The sequence below is a fragment of the Platichthys flesus genome, chromosome 1 (assembly GCF_949316205.1).
Source record: "Platichthys flesus chromosome 1, fPlaFle2.1, whole genome shotgun sequence".
In the NCBI taxonomy this organism is placed as follows: Eukaryota; Metazoa; Chordata; class Actinopteri; order Pleuronectiformes; family Pleuronectidae; genus Platichthys; species Platichthys flesus.
In genome coordinates, this window is record NC_084945.1 from 15,149,962 (window position 1) to 15,169,073 (window position 19,112).

Here is a 19,112-nt window from a genome sequence, read left to right on the forward strand (position 1 = left end):
AAAAAGTGATGAGAGGTTCCATCACCACTGATGAGTAACATACTTCAATTCCTTCACAAAGCACTGAACTACAGCCTTGTTCATCACTTTTTGGGGTCCCCGGGACACATTTCCTGTGTCGTTGTCTTAATTTGCACGTGTTTTTTCTATTTGCATGTGTTTTCTTCAATTGCAGTTCTTCTAAAAACTCTGTCAGCAACCGTACACAAACCCCTTTTTATTTTACAAATGGAGCAAGTCTTGTAGTGAAACACCACGCATATGTATATTCATATACAACAATGAAAATATATTTAATTGAGAAATTATATTTTTTGTCTGAACAAACATCTGCTTTAACTTGAGGAGTTGATCCTTTTCTTGTTAATGTTGCAGTAAACTCACAATCTTTGAGAATTTTGGGAACCAAACATGTTATCTGAAGTGATCACCTTCTGTGTGAATTTATAAGATTTATTTTTCATGGATTTCTGGCCTGTTTACTCCTCATTGAACAATGCTGGTATGTGTTTGTTTATAATATCTAAGCTCTGCTCTGTAGTACTTAACAGTTTAGTTTTCTTGACTGACAGTTGATATTGAGATATGATACGGTTATAAATGCATATGATCTAAACGTATGTGTTATAAATAATTTGTTTGGGAAGGTTTAAATTTTGTATGTCATTTATAAACCCCCAAAAAAAGACTTATAAATAACTCTGAAATTCATCACCCTCACCAGAACCACTGTTCATCTGCGATAAAGTTGCAATGCTCTTCTGCTGAGCGTAAAGATCATATACATCCCATTTATAAAAGGAAGAGAGGAGGGTAAACAGACATTACACAGAGAGGTTTTTAAATAAAAGAGCATATAGGGACAATTACTTAAAAACCTCTCCGTGCTTTGTCCATTCATGATATTACCAGGTTGTGTAGTTATCGACATTAACAAGACCAACATCAACAGGAGGAACAACCTTCATTACATCCAGTACCACAGGCTTAGAATTTTTGACTATTTGAGTTGGTTGTGCATGCAAAAAGTTAATTAAAAATTATGACTGTTTCAGTTGTGAAAATGTTTAATTTATCAGAATTACTTCCATTTCATGACTCAGATACACAACATTTTTGACCTAAATATTTTCAAACATAAATTCTTTAACCTTAGAAACAATGGTAAGGCAAATAAATCCTCTCATGCTTATGAGCTTTTTTCAGATCTTTAACAACATTTCACAGGTTTCCAATGTGGATAAAGTTTGCTCATTTCTTATCAGACTAATCAAATCTGGCACCTTTGTGGGTAGAGACAGCAATATGGGAGCAGCTATGATACCAGCTTAGTTATCTCCATGAGCTCTAGAAACCTCTCGCAAGTATCTTGGGAATTGGATTTTCAATTGAAATACATTCATTTTTATTAACACCACATATTCACACATAAAACAAAGAGAGAGAAAGAATCAATCGAATATTCCATTTAATAGTCATATCTATGTCTCTTATCCATCTATTGTAAACATGGTGTCATTTACCACAGTAGTTGTCTTATGGTACATAAACATACGTGCAATGCAAAAAAGTCAAACAGAAGTTAAAAAAAGGACAAAGACACTGCTGGATTCGTTGATTACATCACACCACGGAGATCTCAGTTCTTTGGTCCAGTGGCCCACCCTGTGTGGTGTGCTGCAGTAACGTGGTGGTCCCTGTGGGAAGTGCCATGGATCCTCCCCCCGTCTCTTTACTGTGGCAACTCCTGTCGCTGTCACAGTAGTTGGTCCCATATTTAGCTCTTTTTTTTCAATTACTTCTCGCCTGCTGACTTTGTTTCCTCTTGTTTTGGACCCTCAACTACTCCCTCTTCTACTTCTCCCTCTTTGACTTCTACCTCATCACTCACCTCACACCACTCACCCTCTTTCCCCGGTAGAGGTTCAGCCACTGTGTCTTCTTCAGCTTTCTCACTCTCTTCCTGCACTTCTTTCCTGGTTTCTTCACTGCTGACCAACGGTGGTTTTTCATGCCTCCTCTCATCATCAACAACTCCCTTTTCCTCATCCATCTCAGTTTGTTTACTCTTTTGAACCATCTCAAGTTCCTCATCTGCCATGGGGAGAAAAATACGAATCAGAAAAATTTCCCAAAACACATCATGCTATGTACATATACATACATATTAAAGCAGAGAAATATATGCCTATGTCACATGCTCACGTACCTGTGCTCTTCCATGCAGGCTCTGCACTGGGTTGTTCTTCAGGAGATGTCTGTGGATCTTTATCTTGGCCTGGACGATCATTAGAGTGTGCTGGACTGGTCAAATGTTGAGAAGTTGCACTTGAGCTATCACTAACATAGATAGTTGGGGTTGCAGGGATAGTGAGTGTAGTGGTCACATTGTTAAAATAAGTCGGGTCTGAGTCAGTCGCCAGTGTGGAGCTAACTGCTGCTGTGGTTGCTGAGCTGATGGTGGGAGTGGTTTCGGCATGGTTTAAAGTGGTGGTGGTGGTGGTGGTGGAAGTGGTGTCTGTGGGGGTTGTTTCAACACAAGATGTAAAGGGTACACAGTTGTCAGTGGGGCTAGGAATGACTGGGTGAGTAACGGCGGGAGCAGGGATGGAGTTGATGCAGTCACTGGGAGTTGGGCTTCTAGTGGTGGTGGAGCTGGGGAGAGGAGGGGCAGCCGCGATCAGGGTGGAGGACGTGGTAACGGGGGCATCAGGTGAGACAGTAGCAGTGAACGCATCATAGGAGTTTGATGTTGGAGAAGTATTTTCTGCGACTGGTGAAAGTAAAGTCACACAGCAAGGGGAGCTGACCAAAGTGGAATCATCACTTGCTTCGGTAACTGAATTGGTGATGGTGGACAAGCATGACGGTGCAGTTGATATGCTGGTGGAGGGTGAAGCAGCTGTGGTGTAGACAAAAACAGCTGTGTCACCAGGAGAAGCATCGACTGAGAGAATACCATTTAGCTCTGGCAAAGTCGATATAGGCGACAGATTAAGTGATGCTGTGCAAACAGAACCTTCACTGATGGGAGCGGAGACTGATTCAATGGGGATGGTGGTAATAGAAGGCGTTGTTGTTGTGGTTAAATCGGAAGTGACAGAGGGGCTCGGAGGGATGGGCACAGAGGAAGTGGAAATAACGGAGACAGTGGCAGGGGGATCAGTGGGCGTACTGGTGCTTGTGAGGGTTGTCAGGGTGGTAGTGGTGGGCAGTGTGGGGGTAGCTGCACTACCTTCTGAGGCAGTGCTTTCAAGCTTTGTAGCATTTGTGGGTATTGTAGCTGCTGCAGTAAAGTTAACAGAGTCAGTGCATATATCTGTGTCAGAGGGAGCTACAGTACTTGAAGGGGAACTTGAGTCGGGGATTGAATCTGACATTGTCGGAACAGTAGGAATGGTGGCAGCAGTGGGGGCGGGAGGAGGAGACGGGGCTGCAGTTGGACTGACTTTAGTGGGCGTGTTCGTCTCCCCTTCCTGTATTTGGGCCAGCTCGTTGTCAGGTGTGTTGCGGCCAGATGTTGTGGGGGCTGCACCTGGCTTGATGACTGGCTTTGGGAGCAGAGCAGGTTTCCCAGCTGACTCGTGTGCTGACACACTTGGTCGAATTTGATGCCTTGTATCTAAAGAATGAAAAATGTTGAAACAATTTAGCGTATATTCTACACTTCACATATCACAGCAGGAATTTATTTTTGTGTTTGCATGTTTTTACCCGAGGACGCAGACATTGTTCGAGGTTTTGAGAAAGATGCCGGTGGCTCAGGTTTACTGTCAATGATGGTTCCTGCGACGCAAAGAGGATTTATGTCGTATTTCACCAGCAGAATTAAGTCCTTTTTTTGTCCTTATAATAGATGGAGGAAGGTCAAATGCTTCTACGTGTCTTATCAGCGCTGTGTCTGAAACATTAAATATTTTTTAAAGAAGAATTGATCCATGTTAAAAAGTCTCTCCTTTTGATATAAATCCCGGAAATTTCACTTCATTAACATAAGCTAGAGCAGAGAAGAGCCCAGTAGTGATTAAAGACTATTTTCTATTAGCGGGGAAAAAAGTTTTTCAAAGTAAATAAATAAAGGACTTAAAACAAAAACGAATTTAAGAAAAGAATGTTAACAAAAACATGAGTTTTGCATTAAACCAACATTGCTGTAAAGGAAATAATGATTATAATTCCACTGTGGATATCAATGGCTTGATATTAAAAATCTAATATATAAATGGACATACCTTCAGATTCTGCTTTTTTCATCTCTCCCTCCTGATTCTACAAGAGAAGAAGGTGTAAGGTAACCCTTGATGACTCCTACAGTTTAAAACATGTCAATTCAGACCCACTCATTCACACACCTGTGTCTCTTCTGGTGGGGCTTTGGAAACTCCAATACGTTGAAGCATGAGATGGAGTTTCTGTTCAAAACTATTCTGGCCTTCGAATTGTTTCTGAAATCAGCAACAGAAGAGAAATAAGTGTTTTTTTTAAAGCTCATCTACTGATCCGAATGCATATACAGGAACTTAAACTCACCTTTGCAGTGTTTCTGGCATTGGTGTGTCCTGCAGCTGCTGATCCAGACAGCAGAATGAGAGACTGGGACTTCCCCTCTCTCAGAGCTCGGCGTGGAGGCGCGGCGTCGCCTCTAAGTGGGGCAGCACCAGAAACAGGTGTCTCCTGAACAGCTGATTCTCCATCTTTCGCTTTTTCCTTTTCATTTTCCCTGTCATGTTCCTTTACTCTGTCCTTTTCTTTATCTTTCTCAGCTCTGGCGACCTCCCTGAGCGGGCGAATGAAATCCGCAATAGAGGCCTTTTTGGGGCGCCCCTCAAGGCTTGGCTCCGATTTCAGACCTCGTCTCTTTTTGAGTGTGAAGAAATCACCGAGCTTCCTCCTGAGTGTTTTCGTCTGGGGTGGACAGGGGACGGAGCTGGCAGGAGCAGCTTCGTGCACTGTGATGATTTCCTCATCCTGATTTTTCCTACATAAAGTATCAAATATATTTAAAATCTAAGCAAATTCAGTTGGACAATTTGTCAAAGCAGTATAGTTTGTATCTACCGCAGCTAAATGAAGGGACAGTAAAGAAAATGTCATGTGTCAGCTGTGATACTCACAGTGTATCAGTAGGAAGTACCCGCTTGGTAAAGAACTCTTCGACTCCTTCATCCACTCGCCCCATGAGTTCGAGGACTTCATGTTCACTCTCGATTATTGTCTCCTGGTTACCACACACAGAAAACAGACCAATCAAACAAACTTGTGCTGAACTGCAATTTGCATCGTATGTAACTTTATGTTACATAACTCTCACCTCTGAAAAACCCACACACTCTGGCCTTGTCTTTCCTCTTCCTCTATAGGTGTATTTCGGTTAGAATCTCTCATGCAGTCATGCTACAAACCAGCCACCCGGGAGTCAGTTGCTCAGTAACGTACGATGGGGGGGCGTCGCTGGATTTTGCATGAGGAATGATAGCAAGATAACTCATTTTGCCAATGTTGGTAATGTGATATCGAAATTGCAGCTGTTCGGTGCTGCATCATCCTGATCATATTAACATCTGTGCCCACAAGTGGCAATAAAAGCCAAGAGGTTGACTGCAGAACACAAATTTAGCAGAAGTCGCCGTTATATGATCTCCTGTCAGGGGAATTGCCTTGAATTCTGTCTCCCTGGCCATTTGTGGCCAAGGGAGTGACTCTATGTCTACAGCTTAATAGCTCTGTGACAATACCATCAGCTCAGGGAAAAAATGGAGATGGTCACACACACTCTACATTTTGACACCAGCCTGTGAAAAATAAATAAATAAATGCCACTGGCTTTTTTTCAGTGAGAGCAAGAGAAGACATTCAGACCAAAGTACCGGCCGCTCTCCCACATAGTCATCATGGTCTTTTACACAGCAAATACCAAGTGTGGGTTCTTCAAACTGCTGGTGACCGGTACAATAGGACTGCCTCTTTCAAGCAGGGACCGGGCATCTTTTACTGCTCTCCCCCTCCATCCTTCCCTTCCCCCTGCCTCTCCCCTCTGTACCCTATTACAGCTCTCCCCCACTCTCTTTCTCTCTCCCTTCCACCACCTTTCCCCCACCCTCACACTCCATTTTTTCAAGAATAATACCCTGTGTGATCCTCCTTTACAGTACCTGTGGTCTGCTGGGACGATAGTTCAGTTTTTGTCGATGAGGTCTGGGTCGGCTCTGGGTGTAGTGCCTGAGCGCCGGTCCGCCCAATGGCAGCTCCATCGGGGAGACACGGCACGCTGTTGCCGTGGAGCTCTGTTGCCGTGGCTCTGTTGCTGAGGCACCGTTGCTAAGAGCACAGGCACCAGCAGTATGTAATGCTTCCACACTGGGGTGGGAGGGGCCAGGCCGGGCCAGACTGACAGATCTGACAACAGAGCCTCGCCTTTCTCTGCCCCCTCCCCTCTGAGTGGAAAACCATGAGAGAAAAGATGGTGATAAAATTAGAAGAGAAAGAAAGAGAGGAGCACAGTGACCTCATCGACGTTCGTTTCATCCGTGCATCCTGGAACAGCCATGTGCACATGTATGTACACACTGCAAAGGAAACAGCTGAAATGGACAAAATGTTCTGTTGGTTATGTAACGAATTAATTATTTATTTTATATGCGGAGAAGATGCTCTGAAAGTGTCAAGCTGAACTGGAAGAATCATCCACAACTCAAACACTGTACATATACACACACAATTCTATTATTTCAGTATGTGTCAGAGCAAAATAGGTCAACGATACCCAGGAAACTGTATTAAATAGCCATTAGAGGATTGTTGGAACCCTTACTTGTGAAATTTCACCCCCACACACACACACACACACACGCACACACACCACAGTCACCCGCACACACACACACACACAACCGGCTGCTATGTTGCTTTTTACTTTTCTCAGCAGTTTCCCCCTCAACCCAACAACCCAGAAAACAAATTGTTTTCCACCTATGAGCGCTTGTCAGCTTTTCCATGTGGAGTAATATGACAGCAGCCATTTTACTACTTGTAGTAATTAAAGGAAATAAGATGTAGGCTATTTCCAAAAGCCTAAAATCTATCAGAGTGGAACACCATAGTAACACAGCCATTGTCATGTTAATGAGCTCTTGCCTGCTTGTTATTATGCTCATGTGTCCCTGTTAATTCGGTTTTTGTTGAAGACCAACAAGCCACACTGCACTCTGTGTTGACCTACTATTTTCTCCAACTAATTCAAATCAGTGAAGGTAGACTAAATAAGTAACTATGAGGTTTTACAGTTTAACACCACCAACAAGTACATTCTCCACAGATTATTGTTAGGATTTCAATATTTAAGCTATATTCTGTGTCTGACTCAACTCTAAATGAATAAAGATAGAAGCAGTTTGAGCCATATAATGCCTTCCATACAAATGATTAATAAATAACCTTTTCCTTCCTACTGTGTAATCTTGAAATTAGAATGTGTGAGTGTCACAGTTCTGTTTCATTGTTTGGTTAAATTGTTTTGAATGTCTGTACAAACAGAATATGGTTTTGATATAGCAAGAACACAATAATCTTTTCTCCAATTGTCAACACCATTGGCCCACATGCCATCAGCTGTGTCAAGGCCTTTGGAGTGGCTCCTTGTCACTTCCTTATTCCAATACCAAGAGGATGGCCTACGCCTGCGCTCTTTCGAAGGAGGAAGAACCAAGATCTACTGTTATAAAATAGACAGGCGCCGGCTGTTTGATGCGTTCTGATGGGTCTCGTGTTCTGATGCGACTTGTTGGATGCCCATTGCTTTGCTGATTGTTACCTTTCATTGCTCTCTAAATAAAAACTTGATTGAACAAACCGAGTTCGGCTCATCTTCTCATATTTAGGATAAACCAACACGCCTGACATTATCATACAGTGGAAATAAGTTCTGTCAACAAAAACTGAACAATAAGACATTCATAAATGTAGGATGAATTGACAGTCGTGCTAATTCACAATAGTTTACCTGCCCTCACTACCTCAAAAGGGCAAATAGTAGATTTTTAGGTCGGGTGTTAAAGTTAGGGTAAGTCTCAAGGAAATACATTTAATTATTTGCCCATTTGTGACATATGGCAAGGTATGTGAGTGTGTGTTTGTTCATTTTGTTACCTCTTCAGGGCCTTTTTCTGCGTAAACGCTGACTTTGCGCGGCCATTTCTGAGGTCCTGGTTAGTTGGGCCTGGTTTGGTTGGTTGGGAGTAAAACAAGAATTGTGGTTAGGTTACATGTTGGCATGGATTGGTATTAATTAAGGTTAGGGATGAGGTTCTGGATAAGGCTCTACACAATGAATGGAAGTCAATGACAAGCCCTGAGATGCTTAATTTGTGTGTGTGTGTGTGTGTGTGTGTGTGTGTGTGTGTGTGTGTGTGTGTGTGTGTGTGTGTGTGTGTGTGTGTGTGTGTGTGTGTGTGTGTGCGTGTGTGAGTGAGGCCCGCCCTGCACCTCTAGCATTAACACCGCCCTCCTGCGGTGGATGTTCTCAATATATTCCTCTCTTGAGAAGAACCTGTGTTTTGAGTAAACACTGACTGGGTTGTTAGATCTGCGGTGTAGGAGTCGCGCTCGATTCACAGTGAGCCGATGTCTTCATAAATCGAACAAATAGTAATTGGTCAGTGGTATCGATCAGCCCCGTCACGTTTCCACGCCCCCGGAGGAATTCAAATCTGGCGCCCATCACCCACAGCCTCGGCTCCACCACTCCCCTCCTTTCCCTCGGGCGCTGAATCCGCGCAGCCGCGTCCGCTCCCCATAGCCGCCATTTTGTGTTGGGCCCACTCCTGTAAAGCGGGAGAAAAATATTAGTCCGCCACACATCATCCAGGTGCCGACCACAGCAGGACCGACGAGACCGCAGCGTGGGCACAGACACCGAACGAGGACCAGGAGTGAGAGGAGCCGACGGGAGTAAGTAAAGCCGCCGCTTAGGGTCCAAACACGGGGAGGTTTTTGTAGGAGCCGTCGCCGGCCTCTAGGTGTCACGGTCGGGCTTACCGGCCAGGCGGTTGGCGGGGGGGTGTTTGTCTCCCTCTATCGTTATCCAAACTGCACTAAATCCCTCTATAAACTGCTGCTCCCTCTCCCAGTTCAGCCTTTCGGTGTTTTTTCGGCTGATATTTCCCGATGCTCGCACCGGGATGGCCGGATTGATCACTAGCTGTGTTTAAAGTTAGTTTCGGGCCTGTCGTCCATCTTATCGTGCCCTTTGTTTCCTGTTTTCAGACACAGTCGCGCCTCCCGAGTTAAACAACTATCACGAGTTTAGTAGTTTGCATCGATTCAATGATATGTGCGTTTAGTCGGATGAACAGATTACTAGTACGGATAAACTAAACCGTACCAAAATGAATAAGCAAGTGAACGAGGCGTTGGTGGATTTATCGACTGTGCAGTTTCTGTTATTGCCGAACATGAAGCATCGATGGCTGATCAGATCACACGAAGGAGCACGTCTACTTTTTTAAAAGTTCACTACAGGGCTGTATAGCAGAGGGGTTATCACCGAAGTACACTTACTATAGTACGGTTCTTAACTCTAGTTTTGAAATATTTGTACTCGTCTTGAGCAATTCGTTTGTGCTGCCCTGTACTTGTACTGCGCAATCTCTAAGGAAATGGAATTGTTTTAACTACATGTATCCGGCAGTAGTCGTTAGTAATTCATCTTCAAAGTATTTATACAAATGTATATATTTTCAGCAACAGCGACTCGTCAATTGCCATTGAATTAATCAGAATCCTATTGATACGTTTCTATCTATGTAATCAGAGTACATATGTGGATACAAAAGTAGAGTAAATGTACTTAGTTTCACTCCTTGCTTTACTAAGGGCATGTAAGTGCATTGTCTGCTGTGGTAGGGAGATGAGTGCTCTGTAGTAGTTCCAAACATCATATTACAAAATATACGATCAAGTTTACCAAGCTTTTAAGTAGTAGTCACCATTGGTGAATTAAGTCAATATATGTCCAACTAACTAACCCCTCAATCAGCTATTAAAGGTCTGAGAGGTGTAAATTATTAACTGAGCCAGTACACATTTTACTTGATCAATGTTAATCAGCCAAACAGTTAAAATATTTTTTTAATCCAGAGGTGCTTACCCGGGACTGGTCACTGTGGTGCTGATCCTGCATCCTGGTTCATCAACACCCGTGTGTGTGTGTGTACATTCAATGGGAGAAACTGTATTGGCCCCAGATTTACTGCATTTGCAGCACTTCTGCTGTTGTTCTTCTGTCCTTCTGTTAATACTACATAAAATGTATTGCTGCTTTTTAATGTGTCACACACTCCATTTTACAAAGTACATTTTAATGGTTAACATGCCATGTCTAACGGTGGATAAAGAAAAATAATAAGAACATCTCTAGCCTTTCAATTTTTAAACACAAGTTGTGCTCGCTGTTAAATATGTTTGTCTTCTTTATTAGGAGTGTCGGTTAGCCCGTTGCCATGGAGGGCGAGGTTGTCTCCATGGAGGCCGCTCAGGCTGCAGATGGAAAGGTCCTGACAGAAGACGGAGAGGACTTGATACAAGAGGCAAATCTAGCTCCACAGGGGGAGGTGGCTGGTAACATGGAGATGATGGTGATGGAGGGTCTCGATCCAACTCTGCTCCAAATGAAGACTGAGGTGTTAGAGGGAGGCAGCACAGTGACTGTTACTGGTGGAGACGAGGGTCAGATCATCACGCTCCAGGTCGGTCCAGAACACGTGTAAAGTTGATGTTGGATTTTCAGTTACTTATATTGCTGTGAGATGTCAAGTTAAATGGTAACTGTTCCTTCTAGGTGGTTAATATGGAGGAGCAGGCTGGTGCAGCATTAGGTCTTGGTCAGCTTCAACTGGTTCAAGTACCAGTTACAGCAACTTCTGTAGAGGGGCTCCAAGCAACGTATGTCGATGCATCATCCGCTAACAAGGATTCAGAGCCAGTAATCTGTCACACTCTTCCCCTGCCTGAAGGCTTCCAGGTGAGAAACAGCTCTGTGCTGCTGTGTAATAAGATTAGTCATTTTTTAGTGAACTGGACACAATAAGTTGAACTGGTGACATTTTCTCATAGGTGGTTAAAGTGGGTGCCAATGGTGAAGTGGAGACCGTAGAGCACGAGGAGCTTCAGGCAGCCCACGGGTCCCTTCAGGAGGCAACGGGAGAAGATGTGGACGAGGGTGAAGCGGCAGAAATGGAACCACCTATGGCCCAGGAAGAACCAGAATGGACAAAGGACCCAGACTATCAGCCCATTAGCTCTATCCGGAGAGGAAAGAAAGGAAAGAAGAGCCGTCTACGCTATGCAGAGGGCGATCGGGATATGGATGTTTCTGTGTATGACTTTGAGGAGGATCAGCAGGAAGGGCAGCTGTCAGAAGTGAATGCTGAGAAGGTTGTGGGCAACATGAAGCCACCAAAGCCCACCAAGATCAAGAAAAAAGGTCAGACATTCATAACATCTTTTAGATTCTCTATATAACTTCCAAGATGGCTGAATGTGATTGTTAAAGAGTGTCTTTCTGAATATAGTCCTGAAGAGATGTAGATTTTCCCAGTTTTGAATGAGCTGGTTTTCTCCTTTTGTGTGTCCAGGTGTGAAGAAGACTTTCCAGTGTGAACTGTGTAGCTACACCTGCCCAAGACGATCCAACTTGGACAGACACATGAAGAGCCACACAGATGAGAGACCACATAAATGTCACTTGTGTGGAAGAGCTTTCAGAACAGTCACCCTGCTGAGGAACCACCTCAATACACACACAGGTAATTCAGAAAACATCTATTTAGATTGAAACATCAGAACATGTTGTATTGTAATCCATATGGGTGCTTGTTTCTGGCAAATAAAGTTTTATTTCCTTTTCTTACACAGGCACTCGGCCACATAAATGCCAAGATTGTGACATGGCGTTTGTGACCAGTGGTGAGCTGGTGCGTCATCGTCGCTACAAACACACACACGAGAAACCCTTCAAGTGCTCCATGTGTGACTATTGCAGTGTGGAGGTAAGTCGTTAAATAAAATCAAATTCATCTCCTCGTTTCCTGTGATGGCCTCTTTTTGACGTTTCTGTGTTGGTCTTCCCAGGTGAGCAAGTTGAAAAGACACATCCGGTCTCATACAGGGGAGCGTCCCTTCCAGTGCAGCCTGTGCAGCTACGCCAGCAGAGATACTTACAAGCTGAAGAGACACATGAGGACACATTCGGGTAACGCACTCAGTGTCCTGTTCTCAAAACATGGTTGAGTTTGAGAAGACTGTAGCACCCACTCAATTACCTCTTCTCCTTTGCAGGTGAGAAGCCATACGAGTGCTACATCTGCCATGCCCGTTTCACACAGAGCGGCACCATGAAGATGCACATTCTGCAGAAGCACACAGAGAATGTGGCAAAGTTCCACTGCCCTCACTGTGATACTGTCATCGCACGCAAGAGTGACCTTGGTAAGCCGTGTGTTGGCATTTTTCCTTTAAAATACAATTGAGTATATGACGTGTAGGCAAGGCTGAATTTTTATGAGGGTCTTTTCTAGTTGAAGATCATGATATAAGTTCATAGTTGTAGCTTGTTGCTATTTTAAATTGAATAATCTTAGACTGCGGAATCAGGGGGAATCCAAATGCTCCAACATGGAGGTAACCGTTTGTTGTCATCCATACAACAGGTCTGAGTAGTATTTCTCTCTGACTGTTATGTCTTTGCTGTATTTTCTCTCAGGTGTTCATTTGCGCAAGCAGCACTCTTTTATTGAGACGGGAAAGAAATGCCGTTACTGTGACGCTGTATTTCACGAGCGCTACGCTCTCATCCAACACCAGAAGTCCCACAAGAATGAGAAACGTTTCAAGTGTGACAAGTGTGACTACTGCTGCAGACAGGTTTGTGTCAAAACCCCACAATGTAACGCATGTACGGTGATGCTGATTTTATTTCCCTGCTGAATTGGATCTGTTGTGCTACAGGAACGTCACATGATAATGCACAAGCGCACGCACACAGGGGAGAAGCCGTTTGCCTGCAGCCAGTGTGAGAAAACATTCCGGCAGAAACAGCTCCTGGACATGCACTTCAAGCGCTACCACGATCCCAACTTCATCCCCACTGCCTTTGTCTGCGAGAAGTGTAACAAGACATTTACACGCAGGGTAGGACTGAGCTTTTAACATGCATAGCAGTGGTTTTACTTATTTTGTTTCCATTTGTCACTGAGCACTGAAAATTGTTAATGGGCTCCACAGAACACGATGCTGCGTCATGCTGATAGCTGCGCGGGTGAGAGTGCTGGAGAAGAAAATGGAACCCCTACACCCAAAAAGGGTCGTCGTGGCAGGAAGAGGAAGATGCAGGCCAGGGCAGATGAAGATGATGATGATGATGAAGATGAGGAGGAGGAGGATGCTGATGAGGACACAGGTATTGTATACACTTCTGATACGTTAGTTCACCTCCATTTAATGGCTTTATTGGAAAGCTCTTATAGAATATGCCTCCAAAATCAAACCAGTATCAACTGTGAGTCGTTTTGGATTTAAGCCAATAATGCTGTTGTGACCGCTGACTGATATTTCCCCCCATTACTTAAGTAAAAGTATCTTGCTCATGTCAGCGTTCTAACTCATACGTGCTCATCATACCTTGATATGTAGAGGGAGACTTGGATGAAGCAGAGGAAGAAGAAGAGCTGCTAGCTGAAATCGAGATGGAACAGGCTCCACCAGTGGTCCCCATCCCAGCTCCTGTGGAGCCACCAGTCAAGAGGAAACGCGGACGGCCCCCGAAGAACAAGATAAACAGTGAGTGTGCGACTTAAAATGACAGCTGGTCTGGTCACATATACACAACTAAACCATCAAATCACAATTATTTGCTTTTACACCATTGTGACAATCAGTAAATAATATATATTTGAGTCTGACCTGAAACGTTCTCAACAGCGGCTGCCATCATTCGTGTTGAGGACGAGGCCACTGGAGAGGTTGATGACATCATAGTGAAGAAGGAGGTCGGAGTTGAACAGGAGGACGTCACCGATGATGGTGTAGAGCAGGTGGTGGTCGGTGAAGGGAAGTCGACCATTGACATGGAGGAGTTGTCCCATGAAGAGGGGACAGCTGAAGTGGTGCAGCTGTCCGGGGCCCCGCCCAACGGAGATCTGACCCCTGAGATGATCCTCAGCATGATGGACCGGTGATGGATGTGAACCTGTAAACAACCCATGACCACATTTTAATTTTAAATCTTGGCATTTAGGATCACAAACACTATCCTGCACAGAAAACAAACATCACTGTTGTAATTTAAGATATTGATTTTTAAACATGTATCGTCCAAGACTTGGATTAAGTGAAAAAGGGTTTTAATTAGGATTTAACAACCGGAAAAGATTTCCAGTACATTTGAATTTGAGGTGGCTGTAGTTGAAAGCAGTGTCTTTTTCACTGTTTTCTTTAAAGTTAAATAACTAAATCTAAACCGGTCATATATTTTTGCAATTTATTTCCAACCCACTGTTTTTTTGTGATACATCTATTGCTAAGAAATGCACCTTTGTAAATGGGTACAAGCTAAATAGTAGGGTACTTGCTTTATTTTGGTTTCAATATTAAGCTGAAATTCAGTGAGATTTCTTATCAATTTCCTGAAAAAGAGCAACTTCCTTCAGGAAAATGTTACTGCCATCGATCACAGTCACTTCAAGATAAAAGATATTATGAATATTTTTTATTATTTTGTTTTCTGTGGTTACTAGGCCCCCTTTTTAAGATTTTTTGTTTTTAAAAGCTTGATAGACTGCTTATCTAAAGCTCCCATTTTCCTACTGTCACCCGTAGATGATGCATATGTACTAAATATGTCTGAGTGCAAGGAAAGGCTGTGGTTTTTGTTCCAATATGTAGTCATTCCACTTTGGGTTGATGTTTTCCTTTTGTACCATTGGCAATGCAACGTAGCAGCTTGAATGACATTTTATTAAATGTGTGTCAGAAGAAAACAGATGTATGACTGTACAACCAATAAAAAAAATTAGACATTGAGACATAGGTTTCTGGAGTTGTAAAATTTTCAATACTGGATATTTAAAATCAGCCTGGGTTAAATGGGCAGTTAGTGGGGTAGTTACAGCAGAAAGGGCTTGAATCACTGCAACTGGGTGCTAACAAATCAGTGTATTTTGCTTGCAAATATATTTTATTAAATTGAGGACTCTTCACTCATTTGTGTGTCTAGAGTTTAACTTTTGAGTTTAACAACTGATGTCAAGTTGTTAAGAGTTTAACAACTGATCTGAAGACAAACTTGATAAATACAGTATTTACATCTCTATACTACATGATCCGTGCATGTGGGATGTCTGATTATTTTGCAACGGGTGCTTCCCTGTTTTTTCTCCTAAGTGTGTAGAGTTTTGTGGATGGAAAAGCTTTGCTCCTGAAGTGCCTGAAACACTTTATTCACGACCCTGGCTTTTCCCCCCGTACAGCATCTACCTCACGATGTAACGGGATGTGCCCACCTGCTGGCGGTTTTGGCTTGGATTTGTATGGCAGAAATTAAGTAATTGTCACTTTGACTACAGCAGTTTACTGCTGATCAGGAACGCCTCTAGGATAGAGGCGTGATATTTCTGACACACTCAAAGCAGTTGACCAATTGTATAAGAATGTTCCTGCTGACTAACCAGGCCAGTTTTTTTTGGGGTGGGGGAGTCAAGGAACAAAATGGAAAAAAAATTTTGTCAGAAAGTAAAAAAAAAAAGGGGGCCTGCAGCAATAAGTAGTATGCCAAATAATTAATGTTCTGAACATTACACCTACATGACTACATCATTGACTGCAGGACACCTAACTGATTATTATGCCTGAAATTTCATTGCAGCGACTTAATGTCCAAACTGCTGCTGTAACCATGGTCATGGAAGATATCTGGAGTCTGACCTCTAAAACAATCTCTGTGCTTAGATTCTCAATAGCATTCGGCTCCGGGATAGAAAAGGAAAGCTCAGCACATGTAGCCTGTGCTCTGGATCAGTCACAGAGAGGTCTCTGGAGTATGTGTGGGTTGTGGAAGACTTTTTGGGGATACTTGTTTGATCATGGGTCATTCTACCTTAACACAAGAACAGCTGATGAAATGTTTCTCCAAGTGGAAACACCACTACGAGTATGGTTTGGAGTTAAGACACCAGAATAGATGTTAGTATCTTTAATGATGATGGTTATAGTGGCATCTTGGAAACTGGCTGTAATGTGTGAAGGGTTTATTATTAATAAAAAAACTAATATAAGTGCCTAAAATAACTTATCATTTTGCATCTAAAAAACACTTAGCTTAATATTGATATTTGTTACACTAAATGTATTGGCTTTTTCCACTTCATGGTATAAACACAACTGAATTACAGATTCTTCACAGAGCAGTCAATTACTTTGGATTGAGCTGATATCAACAGCCAACAGAATAATTCCAAATACTGGTCTGCTTCTTTGCATGTGACGTGTCACATGAATCCACATCATGTGAGATATGCATGTTGATCCTGATTAAATGTCTTCAATGGCATCCCATAATTCTCTCACATATTCATTAGATTCACTATTCTCTCTCTAGTGCTGATATTTATCTCTAGTCAGCTGCAAAAGTCCTTCCAGGGCAGAAGCCAAGTTATCTGCCTCAGGTCATAATGGATTTATGACTTCTTTATTTTAACATGCATGTTGTCATCTGCATTCTGAAAACAGGTCTGCAGGATTTCTGTATGACTTTAACCAGAGTTTCTAGCACATACAGGCAGAGGTGAAGAGAGAACACAGTTCCTTACTCCAGTTGATTCTTTTTGCTTTATTTTGTAAATAGTAAAATAGTCACATTTGAGAAGCCAGAACAGTGAACATTTGGTGCTTTTCAGGAAATTGACCCAGTGTCAAAATAGTTCTGCTTTAGTTGACTAAATTAAAGTTTTTGTCACATCTGCATATGTTTGATAAATTAATCTGAAAATCTACTTAACAAATATGACAAATTATATTTTCCTCTGAAATGTTGTTGAGTTCCAGTATAACGGTGCACAAAATAGAAATGAGGCATCTATTTAAATAGGTTTGACCAGCTTATAATGGCAGATTTAATCAGACATGATCTGTTTCTCTCTGATAGTTTCAGTCTCTCCTGGTGGAAATCCTCCTCTTTAGCAAGTGTTAATTATCTGTGAGGTATTTATCCATGTTTTGTCTCTCCTGACAACACAGACGTGTCTGTGAGTCGGTGGTTTCTGTGGTTGGGAACCTCCTGTTCATGTTATACTGGAACAAATCCCTGCAGTGAAGTTCTTTAGCCAAGGAAAAAAAGTTAGGGAAACCTAATTTAGAGATTCTCAAATGTTCCCTCTTATTGCTGTGAATGAATGAATCAGTCATTTAAGTTACACCCTGTTTGAAACCCACGTTCAAATTTATAAAAACTGTATTTCATCTATGAAAGCAAGAAAAGGAAATATTCCTGAGGTCTAGATGAAAAAATAAATAAATCTTAACTTGTCCATTCTGGACGGAACGACCCCAAACATTTGTCACACTTGTACTAACTTTTATTCGGTCTGTGAAAACCAATGTATGATTTTCGTTTTATTCACTTTTGTCTATTCTCTGTTCAGATCTCCTCGCTCCGTGTTTGTGACGTCTACAGACGGTGGATTTCCAGCCTGTCGGTTATTAAATATAGAAGATGGTCATCTCGGCTGTGACGTGGTGTTTTGCAGGAAATCAGGAGTAAAGAAACAGCGCCACATGTTTTTCTTCCCTCGGCTCAAAGTAACTTGCAGCCTCGGGCCTCGGTGCAGCAGCAGCGGAAGCCCCTCGTGGGTCTAACGGCTCCAACGGATTCGACCCGTCGGACTGGAGCTCCGGGGTGACGGCTGCTGACCTCGCCCCCCCCCCCCTTTCTCTCTTTCTCTGTTTCTGCTTTGGAAACATCACGTCTGTGTTTTTCCGCTGGATTCACGGCGGCGTCGCCAGCGCAGCACCGACAGCAGCGACTGACTCAACTGTGACAGACCGAGGGACATCCCTGTTGCCACAGCAACTAGCCGCAACACCGTTTCCGGTTGGAATAACGATGTTTCAAAGTAAAAGCGGCTCGTTACATTTTGTTGCATTTCAGTGATCGTGAACAAGCGATGGTCCAAACTGTGTTTTCATCGGCGAAAGGAAAAATGTGATCCTTTGGTTTAATAAATATGTAAAAACACTGTTAAATGTAAAATGTGTACATAAATTAAAAAATATGGCAACAAAAAGAAGAGCAGAACGACTCCTGTGACTCTACATATTAGCAGATTATTATTACTTGTGTATTGCATTTAGCCTTCGATGCTGGTTAAATTGCAGCTAATTTTGGAAAACTTGTATATATGAGTGAGAATATTAAATAAGAGCCAAAAATCGTAATAAAACCTGGATCCTGGAATTTTACCTAAAAAAATACTTTTAGAATAGATGATCATAATAGTTGCCAATTAAGTTCTTGTGGATTGACTAATAATTCTAATTTTAATGTTGATCGCTCTTTATGAAAGTCTCACATTTTATATGATATTCCAATTTTTTGTATGTAAAAAGCAGAATTACAGAGGAGGCACTTATTCAAGCAGTCGAATATATGTTGTGGAGTAAAAGTAGAGTTTATAAAGTTTCATAAAAGGGAAATATGCAAGTAATACGTATTAACCCAACATGCTTATTGGAGTAGATGGTGACTACAGAGATTTTTAAATGATTGTCCCTTTCAGTCATTATTAAATAACATGGTTTAATTCTGAATTTTTTCCATCAAAGATAGACCTGTGGTGGTGGTATTATTATTTTGATTATGGTTACGATTGCTATGCTTAATATTAGGATTATAATTATGGTCATGATTGTTATGATTATGATGATTAGTTTTATCTTGTCTATTGTCATTTCACACACGTTTGCCAATTCAGCTGCACATTGAGCTTCACATGTTGGACCCTTACACTGAAAAGCATGTACCGGAAGTCATGTCTGCTGACTTCTTCAGCTTTGATTGTGGAGAC

General features: G+C 42.4%; 2 protein-coding genes across 2 annotated transcripts; one reads left to right on the plus strand and one right to left on the minus strand.

Moving 5' to 3' along the window:
* Positions 1-857: 857 nt before the first annotated feature.
* Positions 858-6,425, minus strand: LOC133952164 (mucin-2-like). The gene is made up of 8 exons (XM_062386493.1): positions 6,153-6,425; positions 5,115-5,218; positions 4,531-4,978; positions 4,353-4,445; positions 4,233-4,269; positions 3,715-3,786; positions 2,210-3,622; positions 858-2,094 (listed from the first exon to the last, which is right to left on the minus strand). The coding sequence occupies exons 1-8, from the start codon at positions 6,249-6,251 to the stop codon at positions 1,796-1,798; spliced, it is 2,565 nt and encodes an 854-aa protein (XP_062242477.1). The 5' UTR covers positions 6,252-6,425; the 3' UTR covers positions 858-1,795.
* A 2,343-nt stretch (positions 6,426-8,768) lies between these two features.
* Positions 8,769-15,075, plus strand: LOC133952170 (transcriptional repressor CTCF-like). The gene is made up of 13 exons (XM_062386507.1): positions 8,769-8,946; positions 10,475-10,742; positions 10,835-11,017; positions 11,110-11,479; positions 11,631-11,801; positions 11,911-12,044; positions 12,127-12,247; positions 12,334-12,483; positions 12,758-12,918; positions 13,003-13,185; positions 13,279-13,453; positions 13,687-13,833; positions 13,975-15,075. Exons 2-13 carry the CDS (start codon positions 10,497-10,499, stop codon positions 14,229-14,231), a joined length of 2,298 nt encoding a protein of 765 aa, XP_062242491.1. The 5' UTR covers positions 8,769-8,946; positions 10,475-10,496; the 3' UTR covers positions 14,232-15,075.
* Positions 15,076-19,112: the final 4,037 nt, after the last annotated feature.